This window comes from Armigeres subalbatus, chromosome 1 (assembly GCF_024139115.2).
Source record: "Armigeres subalbatus isolate Guangzhou_Male chromosome 1, GZ_Asu_2, whole genome shotgun sequence".
Lineage (NCBI taxonomy): Eukaryota > Metazoa > Arthropoda > Insecta > Diptera > Culicidae > Armigeres > Armigeres subalbatus.
The window spans coordinates 107,693,406-107,719,099 of record NC_085139.1 but is presented as its reverse complement, the minus strand read 5'-3'; the positions used below and the strand labels follow the sequence as shown (position 1 = coordinate 107,719,099).

The following is a 25,694-nucleotide window of genomic DNA, read 5'->3' as shown; positions in this document are numbered from 1 at the left end:
CCACCGGAAGAGTAGAGTAGTAGAGTAGAGTAGTATACAGTGCGAGTTTTGTTTTCGTTTGCAGACTACGGGACTTAAGCTGGTTACGAAGTCCATAATAAGCCCTATTTGCAGCTGCAATACGCCTTTTTACCGCGCGGGTAACATCATTATCGCACGTCACTAATGTTCCAAGATACACAAATTCTTCTACCATTTCAAATTTTTCACCATCCAGCAACCACATACCTTTTAATTTCTATCTGTTTTATTATACACAGAAACAACAAACATTATTTTTACAAATATTTTGAACTTTCTTTTTGAAAAGTAGCAAGTTTCCTTGAAAATAAAAGTGTTTTTTACAGAATCGAAAGTCTTACTTTTGGAGAAAAATTATTTTTCGTCGGGTTCCAATATAAATTTAAAAGTTCATCTTTTCAATTTAAAAATTGTTACACATGTTTATAGTTTATTTTTCCACACGCGCGCGAATTTAGTGCTTGCGGAATTTAGCACCGTTTTGTGTGTTTGATTTTTTAAATAACTACAAGTCCAGGAAAAAAGTGCGTCGAATGTGGGAATAAAAATGGTACCCCTTAATACACCCGACATCATTGCCAGGAAACACCAGACATCATTGCCAATCGTGCTACTAGTCCGAAACTCTGGTCATCTTACGATATCAAAAGGTATAGGTTTTTTTACGTGAACAAAAAGTGTCGGTGGCAGGCATTTACCGGGACAGGTTGGCATTGTGATCAATACGATATTTATGCCAGATTTTCCTTTCTTTTCTTATGCATTTTTAGATATATAATTATCACCGACAAGAACTTAATGGTGCAACCACAGATGACTACGAAGCTCATCTTCACCCTGACTAGGAGCTGGATCACGGACTGTGGGAGATGCTGCAGCTTGCATTTTGTGAGTAGTGAATAAAAATGTTATAAATAAATGAAATAAAATGTAAAAGATATTCATTGTGATTTGATTATTTATATTTAAGATGAACATATGACTAAAGTGTTCAAGGAGGGGAGGGGGTTTATTTTAGTTGAAATGAAAATATTCTGCTCTATTGTTACAGTATAAACATTTTCATTTGAATCATTTGACAGTTCTACAATTTGATTTTAAATGGTCAAACTTTTAATTTCAGAGCGGCATGCCACTTTTGGATCATGGTTGTTGAAAAAGTTTGCGTACTTTCATTTTGATCATGCGGTACTCTCTACGAAAAAGAACCAACGAAACTTTTTAATTTTACCAATGGTTTTTTTAATTTTATTAATGAATTTTCTTTCTGTGTAGTTCTAGATTTGATTAAAGTGAGAATTATATCCACCGAGGATTACCCATCAGCAGTTTTCACTGTCCCGCTACAATATAACGCCACACATTACTTCGTTTATGTGTTGTAGTTTTTTACCTCCTAAAACAAAATTGAAGGTAAGAAAATTATTTTGGGCTTTTTAGTGGAATGTCTTCACTTGTCATAAGACGAGGTTGTACAATCCCATTGAATTCCAGCACTTAATTGTATCTTGACAGATACGTATTTCGACCTCAACAGTAAGGCCGTCTTCAGTGTCTCGTACTTGACTCGACTTCTCCGAGACACTGAAGACGGCCTTACTGTTGAGGTCGAAATACGTATCTGTCAAGATACAATTAAGTGGTGGAATTCAATGAGTTTGTACAAACTCGTCTTATGACAAGTGAAAATTGAAGTAGGGGGAATGACGGCTTTGGCAGGTTTTGTTCTATTATTGTCAGGGGGGTTTTTTATGACTGATTTTGCTCAAATTTGGCCTAAACATTCTTTGCATATCAAAGAATATTGTGGCCAAATTTCATAAAATTCGGTCGACAAAACCCCCCCTGCCAATAATAGAACAAAACCTGCCAAAGCCGTCTGTTCCCCTACCTAATTAAAATAAATATTCAGAAAATTGGAACGGAAAAATCAGAAAATAATTCTTAAGAAAAATGCTTGACGTTTGTTTGTTTTCAAGAATTTCGGTGAGTGTCAGTATTTTTTAATGAATCAAAGCCTACATTGATTAAAATATTTTTGATTTGATTTTATTTTATTTTATTGATGTATAAGGGGCCATTCATAGGGGAATTCATATCGTCCATGATACACCAGGGACTTAAGGATAAGGCTTCACAACATCTTTACCCATGGGGGTTTTAAGATTTGCGGGATATACTCATAGTATATCGCTGCCTAAGGAGTTTGGGCAAGTTGGGGATGGTTTTATGATAAATATTTAAGCTTTGGAGAAATATCAGTTTTTATTATTAGTTGCGTTTGGATCATGTTCCCATCAAGCAACAGAAGCTCGAAAAGTACGTTGAAAAATTAATTAGTTAATTATCAATCGAAAAGGTTAGTCTAAATATAATTATATTGATGATGATGTAGGAAACTCTAATGAAAACGCATTTTAACTAAAATGTTGCATTAGATTTTGAAGAGGAGATCGCAGCAAGCCGCGCGCATGGCTTGGTTGGTTTTGAATTTGCTCTCACGTTTTTGTTCGTTCGCGCAAGAAACAGATTCGGCGGATGTTTATATTTTGCATGTACTAGAAAAGTGTTTTGAAGTTTGGAATTTACCTTTAATAAAGTGTATTTCTTAATTGAGTGCGCGAAGTCGTTTGTGTATGCGGGGATGTTTTTGGTGAAATATGTGTGGCTGTGTGATAATACCAGAGATAGATGGTTATTTATCCCTTATTTATCGAATTACTCCGTATAGCTTTGAAAGAGTGAAGTAAATTGTTCGTGGAAGTGATTGGATCAATTTGATCAAGATTGTTCCAAAGCGATCTACAAATACTAACTTGATTATCTACTCCTCGATTATTATGCAAGCTCTTCACAAAGGACAACAAATCGATTCGATATATACTGACTTCTCATCAGCCTTTGACAAAATCAATCATCAAATCGCTGTCGCCAAATTTGAACGACTTGGATTCTCTGGTTCCATTCTCTGTTGGCTCAGTTCTTATTTAGGAAACCGTAAAATGGCGATAAAAGTTGGCGACTGTGTTTCTTTGTTTTCCCTGTGACTTCAGGAGTTCCCCAGGGCAGCCATCTTGGTCCTTTAATTTTTATAGTTTACCTGAACGACATTAACTTGCTACTCAAGTGCTTTAAACTATCATTTGCCGACGACTTCAAATTATTTTGGATCGTAAACGGTGTACAAGATACACTATTTTTGCAATCGCAGTTGGATCTCTTCACTGACTGGTGTCAGCTGAATTGTATGGTTCTCAATCCAGATAAATGCTCCTTCATTTCGTTTTCTCGTAAACATTCAGCAATTGCCTTTGACTATACTATTGGATCCACCACACTACGTAGAGAGACTGTTGTCAAGGATCTAGGTGTATTATTAGACACTAAGCTGACGTTTAATGAACATGTTGCTTTCATAGTCCCTAAGGCACTGGGTTTCATTTTTCGAATAGCAAGGAATTTTAATGATGTCCACTGTTTAAAGGCTCTATATTGTTCTTTAGTAAGATCCACTTTAGAATATTCATCTGTAGTTTGGGCACCTTACTATCAGAATAATATTTCCCGTATTGAATCAGTTCAGCGTAAATTCGTACGGTTCGCTCTACGTCACCTCCCGTGGAGAAACCCTGACATTTTGCCTAGTTATGAGGACCGCTGTAGGTTAATTGAGCTAGATTTACTAAGCGTCCGTCGTGATACTGCCCGTGCGTTATTTGTAGCAGACCTTTTACTTCTGAACATTGACTCGCCTCCTCTTTTGTCCCAGCTGAATTTCAACGTCAGCCAACAAAACCTTCGTTCTAGACAATTCTTTTTCTCCGCGGTGCCCGAACGAATTACGGGCACAACGAACCATTTTTGAGCATGTGCAGAAATTTCAATCGCTGCTCAAATGAATTTGATTTTCACTTGAGTCGTAACACTCTTCGGAAAAGGTTTTCCCTCACCCTGTCACACTTTTTGAAAGGTTAGCTTAAATTGTTGATACTAGATCTAGACTAAGTTAATCATTGTAAATAGTTGTAAGAAATAATTGTATTGTGTATCATTTGGAGTAAAATTGTATTCTGTTGGTACGAAAAGACGAAGAGGTTTTGCGCCCATTTGAGAGAGAACAAAAAGAGTTCCACTCAAACGGGCTTTTCCCTTTTCCTAAAAAATAAACAAAAATAAACAAAATAAACAAAATTTGGTGAGATTGTCTCAATATGTTTTTATATGATTCCAAAACTAAATGCGCGCTGGATTTAAAAATCCAGAAGTTTGTTTATGGATCCATTATCCAATTGATAATGGTAGCATAAACAGGCGGGGCTTATTGCTAGTGAAAGTGACCTCGGACTGGACGTGAGTTACCAGGCAGTCTGAAATGGGTCACTGGAGCTGCAATAGAGCTAGCACCTTCTAACTCCCGGTCTAAAGCTGACCTTATTAAAGACCGCACCACACACTCGATCTCAACAGAAGCTCGTACCTATGTGATCCAAACCACCTTGATGGGTATTGAATGGTCTGTGAAAAGAAACGTGACGTAGGTAAACAGACAACTATATTGTGTAAAAATTGAAAAACATTTCTGGATGCCTAGCTGCTCAAATCGTTAGAAAGGATAAAATTCGATATATTCTCTAGCTAAAACTAATTAAAATTAGAAGTGCCTAATAACTGGATTGAGTGAATATAGTTGTCTTGATTCTTAATAGTCTAGTAAACGGAATTGCTAAATCTAGTTAGTACGGATGTGTCAATCTTGGTTAGTACATGAAGTGTGGAATGTAACTGATGTAAATTTATTAACTTAAATGCTATTTACTTAGATACTAGTTTAAACCTACGGAAACATGCAATAATTACTAACTACAAGCTAAAGAGACACTGAAAGCAGTAGGTAACATGCATATGAAGTTTTGTGAATTAATCTAACCTACAGTTTGAAATTCTAGCAATTCCATCACGGATCAACGATCTAAACAGAAGAGGAATAAGTAAACACACTAAACGTAAGATTTTCTTCCATATAAGTTCCATTATAGTTGTATTATATTCTGTCATATTTATACAAATAATTGTTAATGGTCCTACCCGTCAATTGAACATTTCTTCGGTAGGAATTTTTTAACGCCGTCATTGTCGGGAACGTCGTCATCGTTACAAATACACGTTAAGAAATTGGAAAACCTGTGTTTTTCGTTGCAAGTCGCAACAGACAGCTTTCTTCCATAATACCACTACCACTAGTGGAGGTTAGATTGAAGATACACAATGTTGCATTAGATTTTGAAGATTATTTAGTGAAAGCCTCTAAAACTGCATTAAAAGGCCAAAGCGGGCCGCAGTTTTAAACCGTTCACCAAGCAATCATCAAAAATTCTCTACTCACAATTTCAACCACTACATACTATGAACTTCATTTCGAGAAAAGGCCGAATACTATCATTGTGGGCTACGATAGTCCTCGACAGCATCGGAATTGCCTCCAAACAAGATTCGACAGTTCATGAGCTTCAATTTGATGATGGGCTTAGGAAGTCTTATGATTGATCTCCACGTCTATGTTTCTATTGTCAATCTTTTCGTATCCTCAGTCATAATTATGTCAAATGTTTAGTACGGTGTCATATCGTCTTACAATGTTTAAATCTCCTATCATTTTGTCTGACTTAGTTATTACATGTTTCCTACGTTATTCAGTTTAAATCTATACTAGTTTTAGATTATGTTGCGTATAGCTGTAAGTAAATTGTCTCCATTTGTTTATCACTAAAGGTCAGATTGGCTTAGATGAAAAACCTAGTTAAAGCGTTAAGTGAAGATGAAGAAATGGCCCCTAAGTTGTCTAATTGTCCTAAAGCAAACGTAACTATAATTGTGTGGGTCGTGGTCAAAGCTATATATTCACTTTTCGGCGACAAAGTAGGGCTTCATCACGCCTATTCCCTATCTATTAGTAAAATTTATCGAGAATGAAGCCATTATGAGATTGTTGGCATACCATCGTTATAATTTGTGGTATTTTTAATTATGGTTCCTCAAAGTGAGCCATAACAAAATAAAAAGGCGCCACGTTCCTAGTTTTGATAAAACTTCTACTCAGTGAATCAAACAGTCAATTCCCTATTACCGTTAATATCAACTTGATCACACTTAATAAAAATAAGTATCTATAGTATATCTAGCTATAATTATGCGTGGCTACGAGTCATCATAATCTGGGATGAGGTCTGTCTAACTGCACTACCATTCAAGGCCCCAAGACTCGACGTCCGTTGGATCACATCCGTAATATCAGTGCGTCAATGCAAGATTATGACGCGGCATTAAACAAAAATAGTCAACATGTGATACCACCACGACAGAATATGTCTTTGGTTGCCATATTAGTGCTAATGGCGTAAGCCCACCCACCGCGGCGAGGTAACATATCCAAGGGGATGGCAAAGCCTACATTGATTAAAATATGTAAATATGTTCTACCTCTTGAATGTCTTATCGAGGATAACTCAGCGCAAAATACTGGATAGTTTATTACGTTTCACATTTACACAAGATTTTGTCTTATCCGTATTATACCACTTGGCAGATTGCACTTTGTTACCGAAGGCTGCGCGGGGCATTGCGACCTACCAGTCCAAGGTGGTTCAGGCTGTGCTGATTGGCGCTTTGATGTTGCATGACGAAGAAGAAGCAGAAAGATGATAATCGAAAAAATCTCCACGGGAAAGCATACGAGGAAGTTTTTAAAACTCTTCTCAAAAATTCTAAAAGCAATTTAATTAAAAACGGTAAGCAGTTCGGGGTTGGACTTTTCTTCTAGTGTACAATAAACATAATACTTCTATTTGAATTTTTTTGGTGATATTACACTTAATACACAGTACAGGAAAAGTCCAATCCCGTACTGCTTATCGTTTTTTATTAAATTGCTTTTAGATTTTTTTAGAAGAGTTTCAAAAACTTTTTCGTCTGCCTTCCCGTGGAGATTTTTTCGATTATCTTCTTTCTGCTTCTTCTGCTTCTGCTTCAACATCAAAGCGCAAATAGGTTTCAGCACAGGTCCTACACTGAACTCCAAAGGTAGACGTGTGGTTAGTGTTAAGACATCGCAGATTGGCCAAGGCTTGTAGATACGTTGATAAAACAGAATAATAGAATAAAAAGTTTAGAACGATTGTTTGATAGAACAACTGATTTTGGAAGCTTTTCAAATCTCACCATTTTTTTAAATCTTAATCTCTCTCAATCTTATCTTATCTCTTCGGAAAAATATTCTAATTTATGAACTGAAAATATTTGTCACCTTTTGTAAATAAATAAATCTGATTCGTTTTCCCCAACTACGTTCAAACACTATGTGTCTATGATCTGACAATTCTCTTACAGACTTGCCAACTTGTAATTCGTTAATGTCTAGCTTTGTACCGCTAGACTGAGGAACATTAAATATTAACTCTGTGAGACATACCACAAAAATGGTTGAATATATTTTTTATCTCAACAAGTTGTTATTAACAACTTTGTAAAAATAAATTGCATATAGCTATGCGAATCGCTACTTACATATAATCCATTATTTTTCCATCATCAAATTTTATCCGAATAAAATATCGAACACAAAAAATCTACTGAAATTTGTAACATCTAGATTGTAAAAATACTCAAATATAAATTATACAGCAATTGAATAATAATTAGATTGTATCGTGATTTATTGCATAGCAAATAAAGCAATTTTGTGAAGGTAGGATAAACTAATTAAAAAGAAAGTACATATTGAAATAGGACAATCATAAATTATCTTATTCAAAGCACATATTACAATCCAAATCAGAAAGTTAAATACACCCTAAATGAAACGGGCGTTTGTACATGTATTTAAATCGAAGAGAAACATAGAACAAAACGTAAAATAAAGTACAAAACATCAAGTCCTATAGCATCTCACAAAATTTCCCAGTCACTCTGTGTTCATAAACCCAGGCAATAAATTCAAAAAGCATACATAGAGAAGGGGAACGAACCTAGCACTGAAATGGCAGCACAGTTCGAAAGATTATATTGCGTTTTTAGTAGCGTAGGATTTTAATACAAACTTTTTATGTTACCACCAGTGTACAAGTTTTCTTGGCTTGTGGGACTTGCACATACAAAATACATACGAACAAAGTTAAATTATCTTTATTTCATACTAATACAACTTACCCATACAAATCGATACTGAATAATTTACAGAGGAAAAAAACTTCAAGCATAATTTAGAAAACAGAGACAGGCAAAAGTTCACAGCGCACAGCGTTTTCCTATACAGAAATATGATAGCTTTTTATGAAAACTCGTAAACTTCCGGACCCCTTCCAAACCCACCCCCCTCAGCCCGTTCGGTTATTACCGTCCTGCTCCTTCCACTTCACCGTTCACATTGGGAGCAATGAAAAGTTATATTATCTTTTTTTTCCTCTTCGCAAGCAAGCTCCCCCCAAGGGCCCCACCAACTTCTTCACACATTGCATAGATATGCCCTGGTGGTCGATTCCACTTCTACCCCACCGGAGTGTCCACCAACCCCCGGAACTCCCACGCCCTCCGTGCTTACCGTTATGGTGGTGCAGTCGAAAATTTTGTGAAGCAGCCCCTTGTTCGGAATGCTCGCTGGTGGAAACAGCGGACACAGCTCGGCCGACCTGGTGAAGCACAATCGACAAAACTGGCCCTCGCTCTGTTCCGGGTGCAGATCGTTGCTGCTGGTGTTGAACATTTTTGCCAGGTCAGAATTTTCTGTCACTTTCGTGACGATCCCCGCGGATCCCCCACAACACAACACACCACCGAAAAACTACCGACCCTGACGATGGCCAGTTGTTTAAAAGCACGGAACCACCTTCCGGATTGGCACCCGACGACTGTTTGGCCACTTTTTTCGGACAAATTTCACGCGACGACGACAGAACGACCGACGAAGAAGGCAGTCATCTTTTTCCTCCAACTTTTGACTTGCGACTTGACACACTGATGCAAGAGCGACGCAACGATTGCACGTACACTTGTGCGCGGTCGGATGCTCGTGTGCGTGTATTACGAAAATAAATAAAAAGCGAACGACAAGAAAATCGGAAGGAACGTTGATGACATTTGGCGTGGCACAGATAGAAAAAGGCCAGATGTGGCACTTGATCTTTGATGTCGGCATCAACATTTCGAAATGTCGAATCTGACAAATAATATTGTGTCGCCAGCGCACTAAATTGTATTCCGACTTCCGACGTTTTACTTACGAACTTTCTTCCGACATCATGAACGTCAGAACAAAATTTGAATTTGCTATCAACACATTGTCGGAAGAGCGTTCGAAAGTGTGGAAATCGACTTCCGAACTTCAATTTGGTGCCAGCGACGTTGTTAGCGACAAAACAAGCTCGATTTTGTGACAGGCACCGTGCAGTGCTGCATATTTAGGGTAAAACGACCTATTATGGAGGGGTTAAGCACCGTATCAAAACAAAATTGATTACAAAAATTCTTCAAAATTATTGCCGATTTCACCAATTTGAAGAGTTATGTCAGGAACTAATAACCGGGACATGACACTAGGATTTTTTTCGTGTTGCGCTTGAAGTCTCCATCGGTGTGTAGAGTTCTAGGTATACAAATGAAAAGACGCTAAGCCAAACGCTGTCAGTATTAACTTTTGCGCGTAAATTTCTCGCCGTGCACAACTGACAGCATCGATGTTTTCGTTTTCTGTGGATCTGTCATCGCGTAGAAAAGGAAAAGGTCAACATCATCAATCCTTCCGTTCCGTGCTTCTTTACGGCTTCCCGTATTACCGACCGGATAGTACCGTTCCGGGGAGCATGGACATTGTAGCGCGAGTATCTGCGCTCTGCGTAAACACTATCAACTGATCCTGATTGTTCAGAAGAATATACACTGCCATATACAAGAAGGCAGAAGTGGACCACTTCACGCGACTTTCTGGGGCTGATGTCGGATCAACTGGATGATGGAATACAGTAAGTCGCCCATATTTTATTTATTTGAAAAATTCAATAATATTAGCTATGCTTGCAGTACGAGTAAACAAAAATCATGCCGGGAAAACCCCCATTTTCAGCGGTGGTCAAGTTCAGCAAGCAACGATCGTCGTCTGTGGTGTTGGAACCAGTGCGAGTCCGACAGTGGCAACACTTGTGCAAGCCTCATCAATATACAGGCCGGACGCGCCCAGCCTGTGGTCTCGACCCCAGCCCGAGTCAGCAGCAAATTGTGAAGGCCATAGTCGCAAGCCCTTCAAATCAGAACATTATCACCCAGCAACATCATCCAAACAGGCACGGTAGGACAGGCAGTACAAGTGCAAGCAGTCGTACAGAAGGTCTCAGTTGCTACGATTAATACTAGTTCCGCAGCGGCTGTTACCACAATACAGGCAGGAACAATATCCACAGTTCAAGTTGCCCCTGGACAACAGAGAACTCAGTTCATTGAGCAGGATGGAACGAAACAGATGATGCTCGGCTGGTTATTGAGGGTGAGATGCAAATGATGACGGAACGGCAGATTATCAGTCAACAGCACAAGCAGTAACTTATGCCCCAAACACGGGTTTTTGCTCCTGCCAATGTGTAAGTCCAATAGGCTGGAACTTCCGGTCAGCAAATTGCAACACTTGTTAAAACTTCATCGGGAACAGTAGCAGTTACTGGAATGACGTTGTCTCAGTTGAAACCTGATCAACTGAAAGCAATCAAGAGTCAGGTTCGACAGCTTTATCTTCAACAGCAAATCATTGCTGCTCAGCGTAAGACTGGAAAAATGACTTAGATTACGCAGGTGGCCGGCAAAATTGCCCAACCAATGCAGCTTTTCGTGTAAGGTACCAATAATCTACCTACAAGAACTGTTACTGTTCAACAGATACAGCAAGTTATCCGTCATGCGCAGCCGGCATCTATTGTCGCTGGTGGACAAATCGTGCTGGGTAAGACCAGTGTCGGACGGTTCATTCCGTTATCAGTGTCACAACAGGCCAACCAACGACAGACCGTTCAAGTGAGTATTGATTTTCTACTACATCGAATTGTGATTGATTTTGTAGTTAGATCACAGACATTAATAACCCTTAAATTTATCATCAACATTTTCAGGTTGTGACCGCAACTTCGGCTGCACAAGCAAATGCAGCTGGCAACATCCGAGTCTATGTTCCTACTCAGAGCATCGGGAACATTAAGGTGGCCGCCGGAGCTAGCAGCAGCAGGCTATTCTGACTGAATTGCAAAATCAACAGCGCTAAACTGCAAGCCCAGTGCGATTGCAAACGTCTAGCGGATCATTAGCGTAGCGATCGTAACAATACAGCAACCTCAAGCGGTGGCATCCGCTACCAGTGCAGCCGAACTGCAGCAACAGACGAAACAAGTTGTCACAGCTTGCACATCTCAGGCGTAACAGGCGGAACGCCTTCACTGTCATAAGACGACTTAAGTATTCAGTGTCTCGTATTTGACTAGATATAAAGAAGACAATTGCAAATTTTTTAATTACTTTATAGAAAGTAGAAACATGAAGAGCCATGAGCTGCCGTATCCCTAATCTAGTTATTTACATACTCCTCCACTTAAATAACATCGAAAATCTCGGTTCTTCCAGGTAAATCCAAGACTGACGACTGACACTTTCGAACGAGTGCGATTCATTCAAATCATCTCCCCATTGCGTAAACGAGAATGCGCATTAACTTTCGTTTGAAAGAACATTCAAAAGTAATCAGGGTTTAAATCCAAAGGAGAATGAGAAAATCTCTCACTTATTATGTCTGTATCTTCTTCTTCTTATTGGCATTACATCCCCAACACTGGGACAGAGCCGCCTCGCAGCTTAGTGTTCATTGAGCACTTCCACAGTTATTAACTGCGAGGTTTCTAAGCCAGGTTACCATTTTTGCATTCGTATATCATGAGGCTAGCACTATGATACTTTTATGCCCAGGGAAGTCGAGACAATTTCCAATCCGAAAATTGCCTTGACCGGCACCGGGAATCGAACCCAGCCACCCATGATAAATTACTTTGAATAAGCCCCAATTTCGGAGGCCCCGTTCTGATGATGCAATTCAACTTGTTTTACACTGCTGTGCGAAAAAATATGGTCCCCAACATAAAATGAGCGAGAAAAACGCGTTTTAATTATAATAATATATTAACGTTATTGCGGTAAGATGCGCGGCTACAAAGCAAGACCATGCTGAGGGTGGCTGGGTTCGATTCCCGGTGCCGGTCTAGACAATTTTCGAATTGGAAATTGTCTCGACTTCCCTGGGCATAAAAGTATCATCATGTTAGCCTCATGATATACGACTGCAGAAATGGTAACTTGGCTTAGAAACCTCGCAGTTAATAACTGTGGAAGTGCTTAATGAACACTAAGCTGCGAGGCGGCAATGTCCCAGTGGGGGATGTAATGCCAATGAAGAAGAAGAAGATATTAACGTTATAGTTCCTTCCCCTCGGATATGTTACCTTGCCGCGGTGGTCGGTCCATTAGCACTGAGATGGCAACCAAAGACATATCCTGTCGTGGTGGTATCACATGTTGACTATTTTTGTTTGGTGCCGCGTTACATATCTGGCATTGACGCACTAATTTACGGCATTTGCATGTGATCCAACGGACATCGTGTCTTGGAGCCTTGAATGGTAGTGCAATCAGGCAGAGGCCTTTTCATCAGTGATAATGATGTGAGTTCTCTTCTTTTCGGCAATACTTTTCTGATGCGTTCCCTGTGACGATGAGTCGTAGCCACGCTTATACTTAGCTAGCTAGGCATTTATTGATACACAATGTATTCAAGACATGGAAATGACTACTGGATTCACTGAGTAGAAGTTTTTTTAAAACTAGGAACGTGGTGCCAGTCTTATTTTGTTATGTCTCACTTCGAAGAGCCATAATAAAAATACCACACATTATAATGATGGTATATGAACAATCTTATGACGGCTTCATTCTCGATATTTTTTACTAATAGTAGGGAATAGGCGTGATGAAGCTTTACTTTGCCACCGAAAAGTGAATCCTATAGCTGACTCATAGCTGATCATTAGTACTTTAAAGATTGACAGTTTAGAAACGATTAAGCTACTTCTTAAGCCCCAAACGCAATACAACGGAACGGCGACGGAAACGGCAAATTTGACAGAAAATATATGGGCTAACTGTCAAATTTTCCGTTTCCGTCGCCGTTCCGTTGTATTGCGTTTGGGGCTTTAGAACATAATAATAGTCTTAGACTACCTTGACAAAGGAATAACAATAAAATAGACCAAATGCACGATTAGTTTCCACTTTTTACAAGACCTAACTTACATTGTGTTTGATAGTATTGACACAGAACAAAAACCATGAAGAACCAATAACTTAGGTAAACAAAGTAATTCGAGGAACCCATACCTTCTGACCATAAAGACAAAAATGACATCGTACACATCAATCTATATAATTAAGAATGAGATAATGGGAGAGAATATCTATTAAAGTTGTAAATATAATGTCTTTTGAGCCAGTTCAACAGTGTCTTAATGGACGACATGATCCTTGTACGGCTGGAAAACTGCTTCAAAAGTTATTAGCTTGTCATTTTTTATAAATCGGGAAGTGAACACTTTCTTATATTTGATAAATAAACAATAAAGTTTCTACGATGAAGCATTTGGGCAGCATGTTCCATGTGAGTCGGATAAACTGCTTTGGTTGATTTTGAACGCGTACAATGACAATAGACGTCTGAATAGCATAAAAACTGGCTAAATAATGTGACTCTGACAAGAAAATGACTTTAAACGATTACGATGTTAGTTAGCATGAGACCTCTCTGACTATCTATGAACGTAATTCCCTCTGATTCAGTTGCAACAGCGTCTTCTTGGACGACATGTTCTGTGTACGGCTGGCAAACTGCTTCGAACGGAATTATGCAACGGTATCATCAAAGGCCTGGTGCAGAGGTTTCTACTCTATTCAGAGTCCCGCCAGTAAGGGGCAAGCCAGAGTAAACGCGACGAGCGATGCGACGCGACGCGACTCACGTAAAAGAATAACAATCATTATCATCAGGCTGTCAAATTGCACTGTCGCGTCGCGTCGCATCGCACGTCGCGTTTACTCTGGCTTGCCCCTAAACCTTCACAAAAAATAAAATAAAAAATAAATAAATAAATAATAATATATTAACGTTATAGTTTTGTTTTCATGGCTTGTTATGATTCGAATTGGTTTTTTATCTCTTTTATCTTTGTTCGTTATCATTGAGAGTGATTTCTGCAAACCCTGAAGGTAATACATATCCTGATTTATTGAATAGAGCAGCAAATTCACGATGTAGCTTTTTTGAATGTTACACATAATAGCCAGCTAGGTCGATTCCGAGTTGTGTAGAATTTCGAAGAAAACAGATTCAATATGGATGAGTCAAAGTCTGGAAATTCAAAATTTAATTCAAAATGAACATTACGGAACTCGCTTAGATGAGATCTGCTGTAAAAGAAACAGCTGTGTTAGTCTTACTTTTCGGGTGACTCGAGAAATATAAATTTCAACTATTCTCCCGTGAGTCGAACATACAATTCGAAAAGTCTCACCTCACACGAGACGTATACGTTCTATAGAATAAGCACAGAATAATGTTAGGTACATGTCAAAGTAAACGACGCAACGTGGCAAACCCCCGCAAAGAAATAAAATTATCAAATAGCAGTCGTATCACCGACGAACCGACGTGTCACCCCATGGAAAATAATTAAAATTTGTTGCTCACGATGCCATGATGAAATTTCATCGAACACTACCGCCACCCCCATAATGGCTCGCGAAGTTTTCGTAGCTCAGCTACCAACCTACGTGTATTAACATTGCAGCGGAGTTGTGTCTTAGCTCATTTGACAGAAGCGATCGCCCCCAAAAGCGAATGACCGTTAAAAAGTGTGGGACAATCAGAGAGCGCCAGTGGCACGTGCTATTATTGTGCTATATTTTATTTAACTCTTATATGTGAAATACAATATTCTTGTTCCTTTTTCAATTCATAACGTTATGCACGGACACAAAATTGTTCATATTGAATCAAAAAAATCGCTTGTTATTTTTATATAGCAATATATTTTTAAGTTTACCATGCATATTATTATTCCAACAAGAATTGGCATGCCGATTTCAACGTGAAAATATTATTGTTTCAACTATTCTGTCAAATTGAGCTTTCATGAAAAGCTCAAAAGATACTTACGGAGAATACATCTAAAAATGGCCTATTTATTTATACAAAGAAATGCGTTTTATTAAAACAGGCTTGAATTTCACCTATATTGATGAAGCAAATTTAATCTCTCTAGAGCTCTCTAGATGCAAAATATTGGTTAATTTTATCAAAAGATTTCTTTGCTCATATGGATGAAAATAGCATCATATCAATGGCTAAAAAACTGTGCTTAAAAAAACGGATAGGACATTTTATAACGTTTTACCTAAAATTTGTAAACAAAGTGGCGGGAGCGCGAAAGCTAAGTTGAAACATGAAAATAATTTGATTATCAAGAGGTAGACATTACTTTGCCGGTGAAAACGTTGTTGTTCTCGATGTATAAGGTATGTTGCTTCTGTTTTACGCTGTATTCTCTACTAAATTATTTAAATTTTGTTGGTTCCAGGTGACGAATGTCTACAATGGATAAATCAACATCCAGCATCTGCAGTTGTTGCGTCCGCAACTGTATTGCGATAGTACGTTGTTCATTTCCATATAAATATGATTATATTAACATATACAGTTATGTTTCAGATTCCAACAGCTCTCTGGATGTTTTTAATCGACCTGTCGGATGGTTTATTAGCTCCGTACGGAGCCCCCAAAAATATGAATAAAATACGTATTTCTTATTAAAATAAACGAAGCGACATCTAAAATCTATTCTATTGTTTAAATTGGGTGACATCAATATTGAATCATACTAAGAAAAATCAATAATAAATTTTATTAAAATTAACATTGCATCACTATTTGTTTCAAAAATAACAATTATAAAATTTAAAAGAAATCTCTTTTTAAAACAACAATATTCTTATTGCTTTGAAAACTATAAAGAAGCTTTTTTCAAATCTGTAAGCTTTTCAAGCTTATATAAAAACAACAATTCTGGATTGTTGAAACAATAATATTTCTTATTACCGCCAAAACAATGTGAAATTCTTGTTGAATTTACATCAAATATTATTGAATTTACAAGAGTTTTTTCTGCGTGTGGGTCTTGTAGAAGTTGCTTCCGATGCGCTTCGATGTTTGGCCGTCGTTTCAGATTAATCTCCATGCTGTTTTCCATCCTTCAATTCGATTTCGTCAGTCACGTAGACATTCCCGCTCGACTTTTCTTTGGAAACCCTCATCAGGTCTCCCTACAACCAATTTTCAGATTTTTTGACTATCTGTTCAAGGAAATCATTGTTCAAACCCTATTCGGAGAGTTGTTTTGTAAGATACTCGGATTCAGTCTATGTTCCAATCGGATCGCGGGTATCCATCGCCTGAAGTAACACTTCTGCCAAACTAATAACTTTCGCCAGCTCCTTCGCATTCCGAGATAAATCTTGCAAGTCACACATCTTCAGTGATGGCCTCTACCTCTGCGTCTTAGGCTCGAACGTCTAATGAAAAATTCCATGTCGAATAAATTCTCCTGCTGATAACGAGTAACCTCGAGCAGTAACGTGATCATGGCAGATTTGTTGGCTTTATAATGACCGTGTCAGGCAGGGCCCTTGATAGCCTTATCCCGCTGCTCCTGGAAGTTCTTCAGTGAGCTTTGCGAAATTAACCATGAGTTGGCGAACCATATGAGCGGGTTCTTCGAGTGCTACGCTATTTGTTGTAAATTTTCCAAGAAGATACTGGACGGGAGCTCATATCGAGGTTCATGCCTGGTTGCGGTCGAAAACGTCTGCAAAAGAAAGAATACGGGTTAAAATCCCACCAAAATAATTCGAAGGATTTAGTTATTCCGGAAATCTCTTTAGGAACTCTATCGTGGATTGCTCCGAAAATTCCTTCATGAATTCCTCTGAAAATTACCCTGGGAATATCAGTAGCTTTTAACTTTTATAGGGTTCGGCAAATGTTGGATAAAGCGTACCATTGGTGCTTCGCGTACCTGAAGGAATAAAATAGACTCCATTTCGCGGTATTTAAGGCTGCCTTACACCTCGGGAAAATTTTCCGCCGGATTTTTACCCCCGTGTATTTTAAATGGGGCCGGGATTTTGATTTTCCGTGCCTAAATCCCGAAAACATCGCATATGTAAAAATGCATGGGGAAAAATTCCGCGAACCAAATTCCCGAGGTGTGAGGCTGCCTTTAGCCTCTTACAAAGTAGCTCCTATCCCTACCTCCTCGTGACGCTGGTCGGGATACGAGCAACCTTAGAAAAGATCGGGTAAACTACCCCGGTGGGAGCTATGGTCGTATGTTGACAGGGAAGGGGGGATTTTACCCTATCCGGAGGTGCAAATCTGATCGAGCGCATGTTCTCCATGTTAGAAGCGGCTCACAACAGCGTTTGTTCCCCATGTTAGGGGTGGCTGATCATCGTCCGAGTGCCAGCGAGGGACTCTAAACTAAACTGTGCACATCATGTTGCATCGTGTCAGCATCGAAAAGACAGCTCTTCCAACGCGATGTAGGTAGCGCAACCCTGGTAATACTAAAGACACACTGGTGGTACAAGGATCGTGGTATACCACGGTTATGTATCCTAGTACATATTGCACCATGGTTTTCCACGTTGTACCAGCATGGTACAAGGTGACACACCTGTGGTACAACTTTCAACATAGTACGAATACCACCAGTGTGTCATTACTATGCTAGCCTACCGAAGATTCTACCACAGACAAACAGACATAATACATTGCACATTCTTTAATGAGAAGCATCGTCGTACAAACCTAGGGATCCTATAATAAGAGAGACGCAAATACTTTTCCAGACGATTTAGCAACGCAGTTACTTTTGTTATCAAATGCTTCCAGCACTTGCCGCAGCGCAAAATGTTGAAGCTTGTATATGACTTTGCATTTGATACCAATTTGGAATATGTTTGTCTGTCCACTACCAGTGTTTAAATAAGCATTGTCACTAAAATAAAAGTGCAATACAAATAAGCAAAATACGATACATAAACTAGATTACTTCTACTCACAAAAGTAAAACAAATTGTTTAATCGATGAAACTTTTCTTAAAATCTATCTCAATACCTCTCAATCTGCAACAATAACAACGCTCATTTGGCTCACGTTTTGACAGTTCTCAATGCTCGATTGACTCGATTGGATCGGGAGCGAACACCATCTTTGCAGGGTTGCTGTCCGGCATTCTTGCAACATGTCCTGCCCATCGTACCCTTCCGGCTTTAGCTACCTTCTGGATACTGGGTTCGCCGTAGAGTTGGGCGAGCTCATGGTTCATTCTTCGCCGCCACACACCGTCTTCTTGCACACCGCCAAAGATGGTCCTAAGCACCCGTCTCTCGAGTACTCCGAGTGCTTGCAAGTCCTTCTCGAGCATTGTCCATGTTTCATGTCCGTAGAGGACAACCGGTCTTATAAGCGTCTTGTACATGACACATTTGGTGCGGTTGCGAATCTTTTTCGACCGCAGTTTCTTCTGGAGCCCGTAGTAGGCCCGACTTCCACAGATGATGCACCTTCGTATTTCACGACTAACGTTGTTGCCAGCCGTTAGCAAGGATCCGAGGTAGACGAATTCCTCGACCACCTCGAAGGTATCCCCGTCTATCGTAACACTGCTTCCCAGGCGGGCCCTGTCGCGTTCGGTTCCGCCTACAAGCATGTACTTTGTCTTTGACGCATTCACCACCAGTCCAACTTTTGTTGCTTCACGTTTCAGGCGGGTGTACAGTTCTGCCACCTTTGCAAATGTTCGGCCGACAATGTCCATGTCATCCGCGAAGCAAATAAATTGACTGGATCTGTTGAAAATCGTACCCCGGCTGTTACACCCGGCTCTCCGCATGACACCTTCTAGCCCAATGTTGAACAACAGGCACGAAAGTCCATCACCTTGTCTTAGTCCCCGGCGCGATTCGAACGAACTGGAGTGTTCGCCCGAAATCTTCACACAGTTTTGCACACCATCCACCGTTGCTTTGATCAGTCTGGTAAGCTTCCCAAGGAAGTTGTTCTCGTCCATAATTTTCCATAGCTCTACGCGGTCTATACTGTCGCATGCCGCCTTGAAATCAACGAACAGATGGTGCGTTGGGACCTGGTATTCACGGCATTTTTGAAGCATTTGCCGTACAGTAAAGATCTGGTCCGTTGTCGAGCGGCCGTCAACGAAGCCGGCTTGATAACTTCCCACGAACTCGTTCACTAATGGTGACAGACGACGGAAGATGATCTGGGATATCACATTGTAGGCGACATTAAGGATGGTGATCGCTCGAAAGTTCTCACACTCCAGTTTGTCGCCTTTCTTGTAGATGGGGCATATAACCCATTCCTTCCACTCCTCGAGTAGCTGTTCGGTTTCCCAGATTCTGACTATCAGTTTGTGCAGGCAAGTGGCCAGCTCTTCCGGGGCGATCTTGATGAGCTCAGCTCCGACTACAATCCTTACCAGCTGCTTTATTGGTCTTTAGCTGTTGGATGGCATCCTCAACTTCCCTCAAGGTGGGGCTGGTTGGCTTCCATCGTCCGCTGAACTGACGTAGTCATCCCCTCCGCTGCCTTGACTTTCACTGCCTGTACTCTCAGCGCCATTCAGATGTTCCTCGTAGTGCTGCTTCCACCTTTCGATCACCACACGTTCGTCCGTCAAGATGCTCCCATCCTTATCCCGGCACATTTCGGCTCGCGGCACGAAGCCTTTGCGGGATGCGTTGAGCTTCTGATAGAACTTGCGTGTATCTTGAGAACGGTACAGCTGTTCCATCTCCTCGCACTCCGCTTCTTCCAGGCGGCGTTTCTTCTCCTGAAAATGCGGGTCTGCTGTCTCCGCTGTCTCCGTGCTTGTGATGACAAGATGAACCGAATAGATGTAAATAAACATATTTTTATTATGCCACCATGACTCGTACCACGTAGTTGTTTTTATTTCGTTGTCCCCGTGAAAGTTCCCGTGTTGTGTTTTTCTTTCTCCCGCGGCCGGTTCCGTTTGTGGTTACCCGTTGCGCTGTGTTCACCTCTACCCAACAGAAACAATAAAACGATGTGTTTCAATATTCAACACTTGTCAGTTGTCAGAGTTGCTGAACAGTACCACCAGAAGCTGGACGAGCGGATAGGAGATGACACCGGATCTGGCAACGTCAAAAATATTGTGGGAAAATATCCACGAAGCTGTGACTCAACAGCGCAGGAACTGCACAGCGACGCCAACGAAATGGTTGTTTTGATGAGGAGTGCCAGCGAGTGACGGACGAGAAAAATGTTGCTCAAATGCTAGTGGCTCGTACCCGTTCCAATAGAGAGCGGTACAGCGTAGTAAGGGCAGAAGAGAAACGAATCCACCGCAGAAAAAAGGCAACACGAAGAGAGTGTGGAGAACATGGATAGAAATGATATGCGGAGGTTTTACGCAACTGTCAATGGCGCGCGGCATAAGAATGCGAAAGTGACCACCATGTGCAATAACCGAGAGGGGAATTTGCTGACAGACAAGACTATGGTAGCAGCCAGGTGGAAGGAGCACTTCGAAGATTTGTTGAACGGTGAAAATGAAGGTGTATTAGGAAGTAGAATGGACATAGTCGACGACGATCAAGTTGGCTGGTCAGATGGCCTCATATGCCCAATCTATAAGAAAAGACACAGACTATAGTGTGCCAATTACAGAGGGATCACTCTTCTGAACTCGGCGTACAAAATTCTGTTGCGTACCTGTCGCAGGGTCGCTGTCACACGGTCGTATATGCTCCGGTATTTGCGGACGGCTTCGACCTCATTGGAATCGATCGCAGAGCAGTAGTGGGAACTGAAGAGAGAGACGGCGAGGATAGGCTTAGCCATTAACTATACCAAAACAAAGGACATCGTGTCAGGTAGAGATGGAGGAAAACCTAGTGGTGTTGGTGCTGAGGTAGTGCTTGATGGGGATGTATTTGTAGTTGTTCAAGAATTTGTTTACCTTGAAACGCTTGTGACATGTGACATTTGTTGGAATCGTGGCGGAACAGGCATACAGTGGAATGTCCACACAGACCCGAGAATACAAAACAGGGACTTGCGCTACGGCGGAAAAAAATGTCAACAAACGATGTTTATTGGGAAACGGTTCGATGCGGAATAATACATTATAACAGTACACAGTACAGATAGCAGTACAACTCAGACGGGAATGAACATTGGCGGCGGGTGGAAATATTGCCCCCACCAACAACAATGACGTTTCCTGTGAAGTGAAAAGACGTATTGCTGCTGCGAATAAACCAGCTTAGGTACCGCAACATGCACACGGAAACGAAATTTGCTCTATACAAAACTCTCATTCTACTAGTTACCCTGTATGGATATGAATCATAAACGTTAAAAGCGGCGGACCGGAGAGCTTTCGGGGTTTTCGAGCTAAAAGTGCTGCGTACAATACTCTGAGGAAAATTAGAAAATGGTATGTGGCGCAGACTTATGAATCATGAGCTGTATACAAAGTATACAAAGAAGAAAATATTGTAATCGTATAAAATACGACAGACTCCAGTGGGCTGGTCATTTAGTGTGAATGTCGGAAAAAAGAATAGCAAAAACAATATTCAACAGAGAACCAGATAGAAGCCGGCGACTTCGTGGAAGGCCACGAAAACCCTGGCTGCACGCGGTGGAATTGGACCTGGCGACCCTAAACGTTCGGGGAAACTGGAGGAACATCGCCAAAAACTAACGATTATGGAGCTCTACAATATGCCAGGCATAGGTATATCGACACTGTAGCCAACCAGGTATCCAGGTAGGTTAACTTTCTTCGTGAACTTTACTGGGAATTCTTCTAGAAATTGCTATAGGATTTTCTCTTAAATATAAAATCCTGTAGCAATTTGCGGAGGATTTTCGGGCGTTTTGCCATAAGATTTCCGGGGTAAAGAAATTCTTCGAGAAGAAGTTCCAGGAGAAATTCCAGTATGAATTCGCAGATGACTTCCCATAGGAATACCTGGAGGGATTTTCAGATGAATTCTCGGATGGATTTCCAGAGAAATTATCGGAGGGATTCTCAGAGGGACTTCCGTTAAAATTACCGGAGGCCATTTGTGAGAAACCATGAAAAAAAGAGCTGTTGCATGTCACGTTTTGGCGTAAAAAGGGAAATGTCCCCAACGACAGGTTCCCCCTCTGTGATTTTCTGGAGATGACCAATCAGGTCAATTTGCTCTCTGCAGTCACTTCAAAAGATCATTTGTGAGAAACCATGATGAAAGAGCGGTCGCATGACATGTTTTGGTATAAAAGGAAATGTCCCCTTCTACACTGCGTTATGTTCTGGAAATGAACAATGAGGTCAATTGTCTCTCAAAAAGTCATCAAAAGATCATTTGTGAGAAACCATGAAGAAAGCAAGAGCTTTTGCATGACACGTGTGGGTATGAAACAATGAAATGTCCCTTTCTACAGGTTCCTCATGGGCACTTCGTGATGTTCTGGAGACAACCAATGAGGTCAATTGTCTTTTACAGACTCATTAGATCATTCGTGAGAAAACATGAAGAGCTTTCGCATAACACGTTTTAGTCTAAAAAGGAAAGTGTCCCCTCTAACAGGTTCCACATCACTTCGTGATGTTCCGTGGCCAATGAATTCTTTGGCACTTTACAGGCTTATCAGATTTTGTTTTGTGAAAAATTCAGAAAGTAGCGCTGTCGCATGACGTATTTTGGACTAGATACTAAAATGCGCTTTCCTACAATATACTGCTTTCCCGGGTCATCATATAGACGCTCACAACCACGTCAAAAATTTTAACACATCACAAATGGACCCGTATTTGGTGTAGAATGTTATTTGATACTGTTCGAGAAGAGTTCCACATCAAAAAATAAAATTTTCATCGAAATATCCCAAATGTCAAGTCGTACGTACCCCAACGGAATCTGGAATAATTCTCTTCTTACATGTTATGTTCGTCCCCCTCCCACCCCTTTTGGCCCTTTATCTTCATACCAAATTTTATACAGCAGTGCAGTGAAGACAGAATAACAATCAAATTCGACTGTACTGTTGCGTGGAACCTTATGAAGAGCAAGACTCATGGATAAAGAAGAAGACTGGTGGATAACATACATAAACAAAACTACGAAATAACTTAGGGGGTGGAGTGGAAAGGGATGAGTCTCCGAACAAATAAATCGTATCCAGATGAAGCTGAAATCCAATGATTACCTGGCGACATAATTACCGAAGTATCACCGAATTAGGTTCCAGGTAAAATTTGAACTGAATTCTCAATGAAATTCCTTTCTAGTCAGTATTCGAATCAATTTTGATAAGAAAATTATTTTGAGCTTTTTAGTGGAATGTTTTCACCTGTCATAAGACGAGTTTATACAATCCCATTGAATTCCACCACTTAATTGTATCTTGACAGATACGTATTTCGACCTCAAAAGTAAGGCCGTCTTCAGTGTCTCGTCGAGTCGAGTCAAGTACGAGACACTGAAGACGGCCTTACTTGAGGTCGAAATACGTATCTGTCAAGATACAATAAAGTGGTGGAATTCAATGGGATTGTATAAACTCGTCTTATGACAGGTGATTCGAATCAAGATTTTTACTCATTTGAATTCAGTCAAAATTCTTTCACAAATAGCTGGGAATATCTCTATGGATTCTGTCAACATTCAAGGTTTTGGCGGCAAAAAAATGAATTACTGGCAAGCTTCGGAATTCTCAACAAAATGTAATAGTATAAAATTCGGAAGACATTTTCGATAATCCGAATAAAAAAGACTCACCCTTGTCCTGCAGAGCCACCGTTCCGAATTCTGAAACGGTGCCGGCGACGAAATTTGGCCCTTCCGGCTGCACTTGGTTTTCAAACTTCTACATGATGGATTCGTTTCTGTGCTGGTCCCTCAAGAGAGCTTTCCAAGGATTTTCTCTTCTACATCTCGATATTTCCATAAATCGATGGTCCCTTCAATATCGGCTCATGGAGCTTTGACTGTATTCGATTTTCAACCAGGAATCTTATGCGTACTCATGCGTCAAACGAGCTAGTTCGATTTCTACAGCTCCAGCTCCTGACAGAAAAGACCCTTGAAAGTGTTGACTCCATCGTTAATGGTACGCTCGATATCGTTCATGTAGTTGTCTGTGGAGCCACGAATGACAATGGTAACAATTCTGCTATCCGATCCTTCCGAGCGGAAAATATACACTGAGGTATCTCCAAATTAATTTACGAACACATTGTCGCAATAGCTCTTCGGAACTTGTTGGAGTCAAACAGGGTAGTACAGTTCCATTAACGGCCTTGCTCAATCGACGCAAACTTGGAATTCAAACGCACCGCCATCATATTTGTTCATGTAATGCAGAGCCATGTCGCTGAACTTTCCTCCGGCAAGGCAGTGATAGGCTTAATTTGCGATTCCAATAGATTTTCCTCTCCCTAGCTGAAGTTCTTTAGCTCATCAGCACTCTTGATCAGAACAGTTCCCTTGGTTTCCGTCTGAATAATATCCACCGGACAGGAAAACAGGGATTTTAGCATTCTTGGCCGAAGTGATCTCGCCTTCCAGGAACCGCTTGAACACCATTTCATGAACCACCTCGGACGTGTGCAATCCACTTCCCAAAATCTTGTTTTCCACATTGAAGGAGGGCTTTTCCGGCAGAATCGAAGCACATGCCTTTGTTATCAATTCTGAAATGAAGTCCTCGTTACCCAACTGTTTGGACATAATCGAAACCTTCCATACTACCTTAACCTATTCCTGATTTTGATAATCCTTTACTTTGTGGCAAACCAGACTTCGCAGAGGTTCTAAAGCCAGATCCAGGGCTTTTTCATACCCTTCAGCAATATCGCTTGTTGTCACTCCCAATCGAAGCAGCTCTTAAGCGACCTCCAGCAACGCCCCGCAAAACACCTCCACGAAGGTGGAACACATCTCGCATTTCGGCATCCTGCATCTGGCTAACCTGGATCATCAGTTTGGCCGCCGGATGTTCGACATCTGTCTCATGATGGTGCCCGCATCGGAAGTGACAAACTGATTCTCGATGTGATTGATGACCATTACATTTTTTTGTTTTTTCCGGGCGCACCGAACCGGCAAACTCCTTACCGGCGTTGATGTTTCGATGAACTGCTCTTCCAGGCCGGAATAAGCCTACGAGAAAAAAAACTCACGTGAGTCATAGCCATCCGTCCGGAAATAACCAATTTTGACTGGAATCCACCTTCGGACCCAGCAATTTATACTTACATGAGCACCATGGAAGTAAATTCAAGTGCTTTTAAAACGTGAATGGCCATTTTCTGCACAGATTGAAAACAGAAGGATGAGCGACGAACTGACGTAAATAAATATTTATTAATTTTCTCGTGCGAGGTGAGCGCTAAAACTCACAGCAAAAAAAGTCTACACTTGACATAACACTTTCAAATAAATT

The 25,694-nt window shown here is 40.5% G+C and overlaps 1 protein-coding gene, 2 long non-coding RNA genes and 1 pseudogene across 3 annotated transcripts in view; 2 read left to right on the top strand and 2 right to left on the bottom strand.

Moving 5' to 3' along the window:
* Positions 1–9,035, bottom strand: part of LOC134204584 (uncharacterized) — a 52,488-nt gene extending 43,453 nt beyond the window's left edge. Inside the window, exon 1 of the mRNA XM_062679391.1 lies at positions 8,615–9,035. Within this exon, the coding sequence (XP_062535375.1) occupies positions 8,615–8,776 (162 nt within the window). The 5' untranslated portion in view covers positions 8,777–9,035. The remainder of the gene's footprint in view (positions 1–8,614) is intronic.
* Positions 9,036–9,797: 762 nt separating this feature from the next.
* Positions 9,798–11,978, top strand: LOC134205134 (uncharacterized). The gene is made up of 3 exons (XR_009978066.1): positions 9,798–10,031; positions 10,090–11,070; positions 11,166–11,978. It is a non-coding gene; the product is annotated as an uncharacterized LOC134205134 (long non-coding RNA).
* Positions 11,979–15,512: 3,534 nt separating this feature from the next.
* On the top strand, positions 15,513–15,977 carry LOC134205130 (uncharacterized). The gene is made up of 3 exons (XR_009978065.1): positions 15,513–15,660; positions 15,723–15,795; positions 15,854–15,977. It is a non-coding gene; the product is annotated as an uncharacterized LOC134205130 (long non-coding RNA).
* A 270-nt stretch (positions 15,978–16,247) lies between these two features.
* Positions 16,248–24,979, bottom strand: LOC134206408 (T-complex protein 1 subunit theta-like; annotated as a pseudogene).
* Between the last annotated feature and the right edge of the window lie 715 nt (positions 24,980–25,694).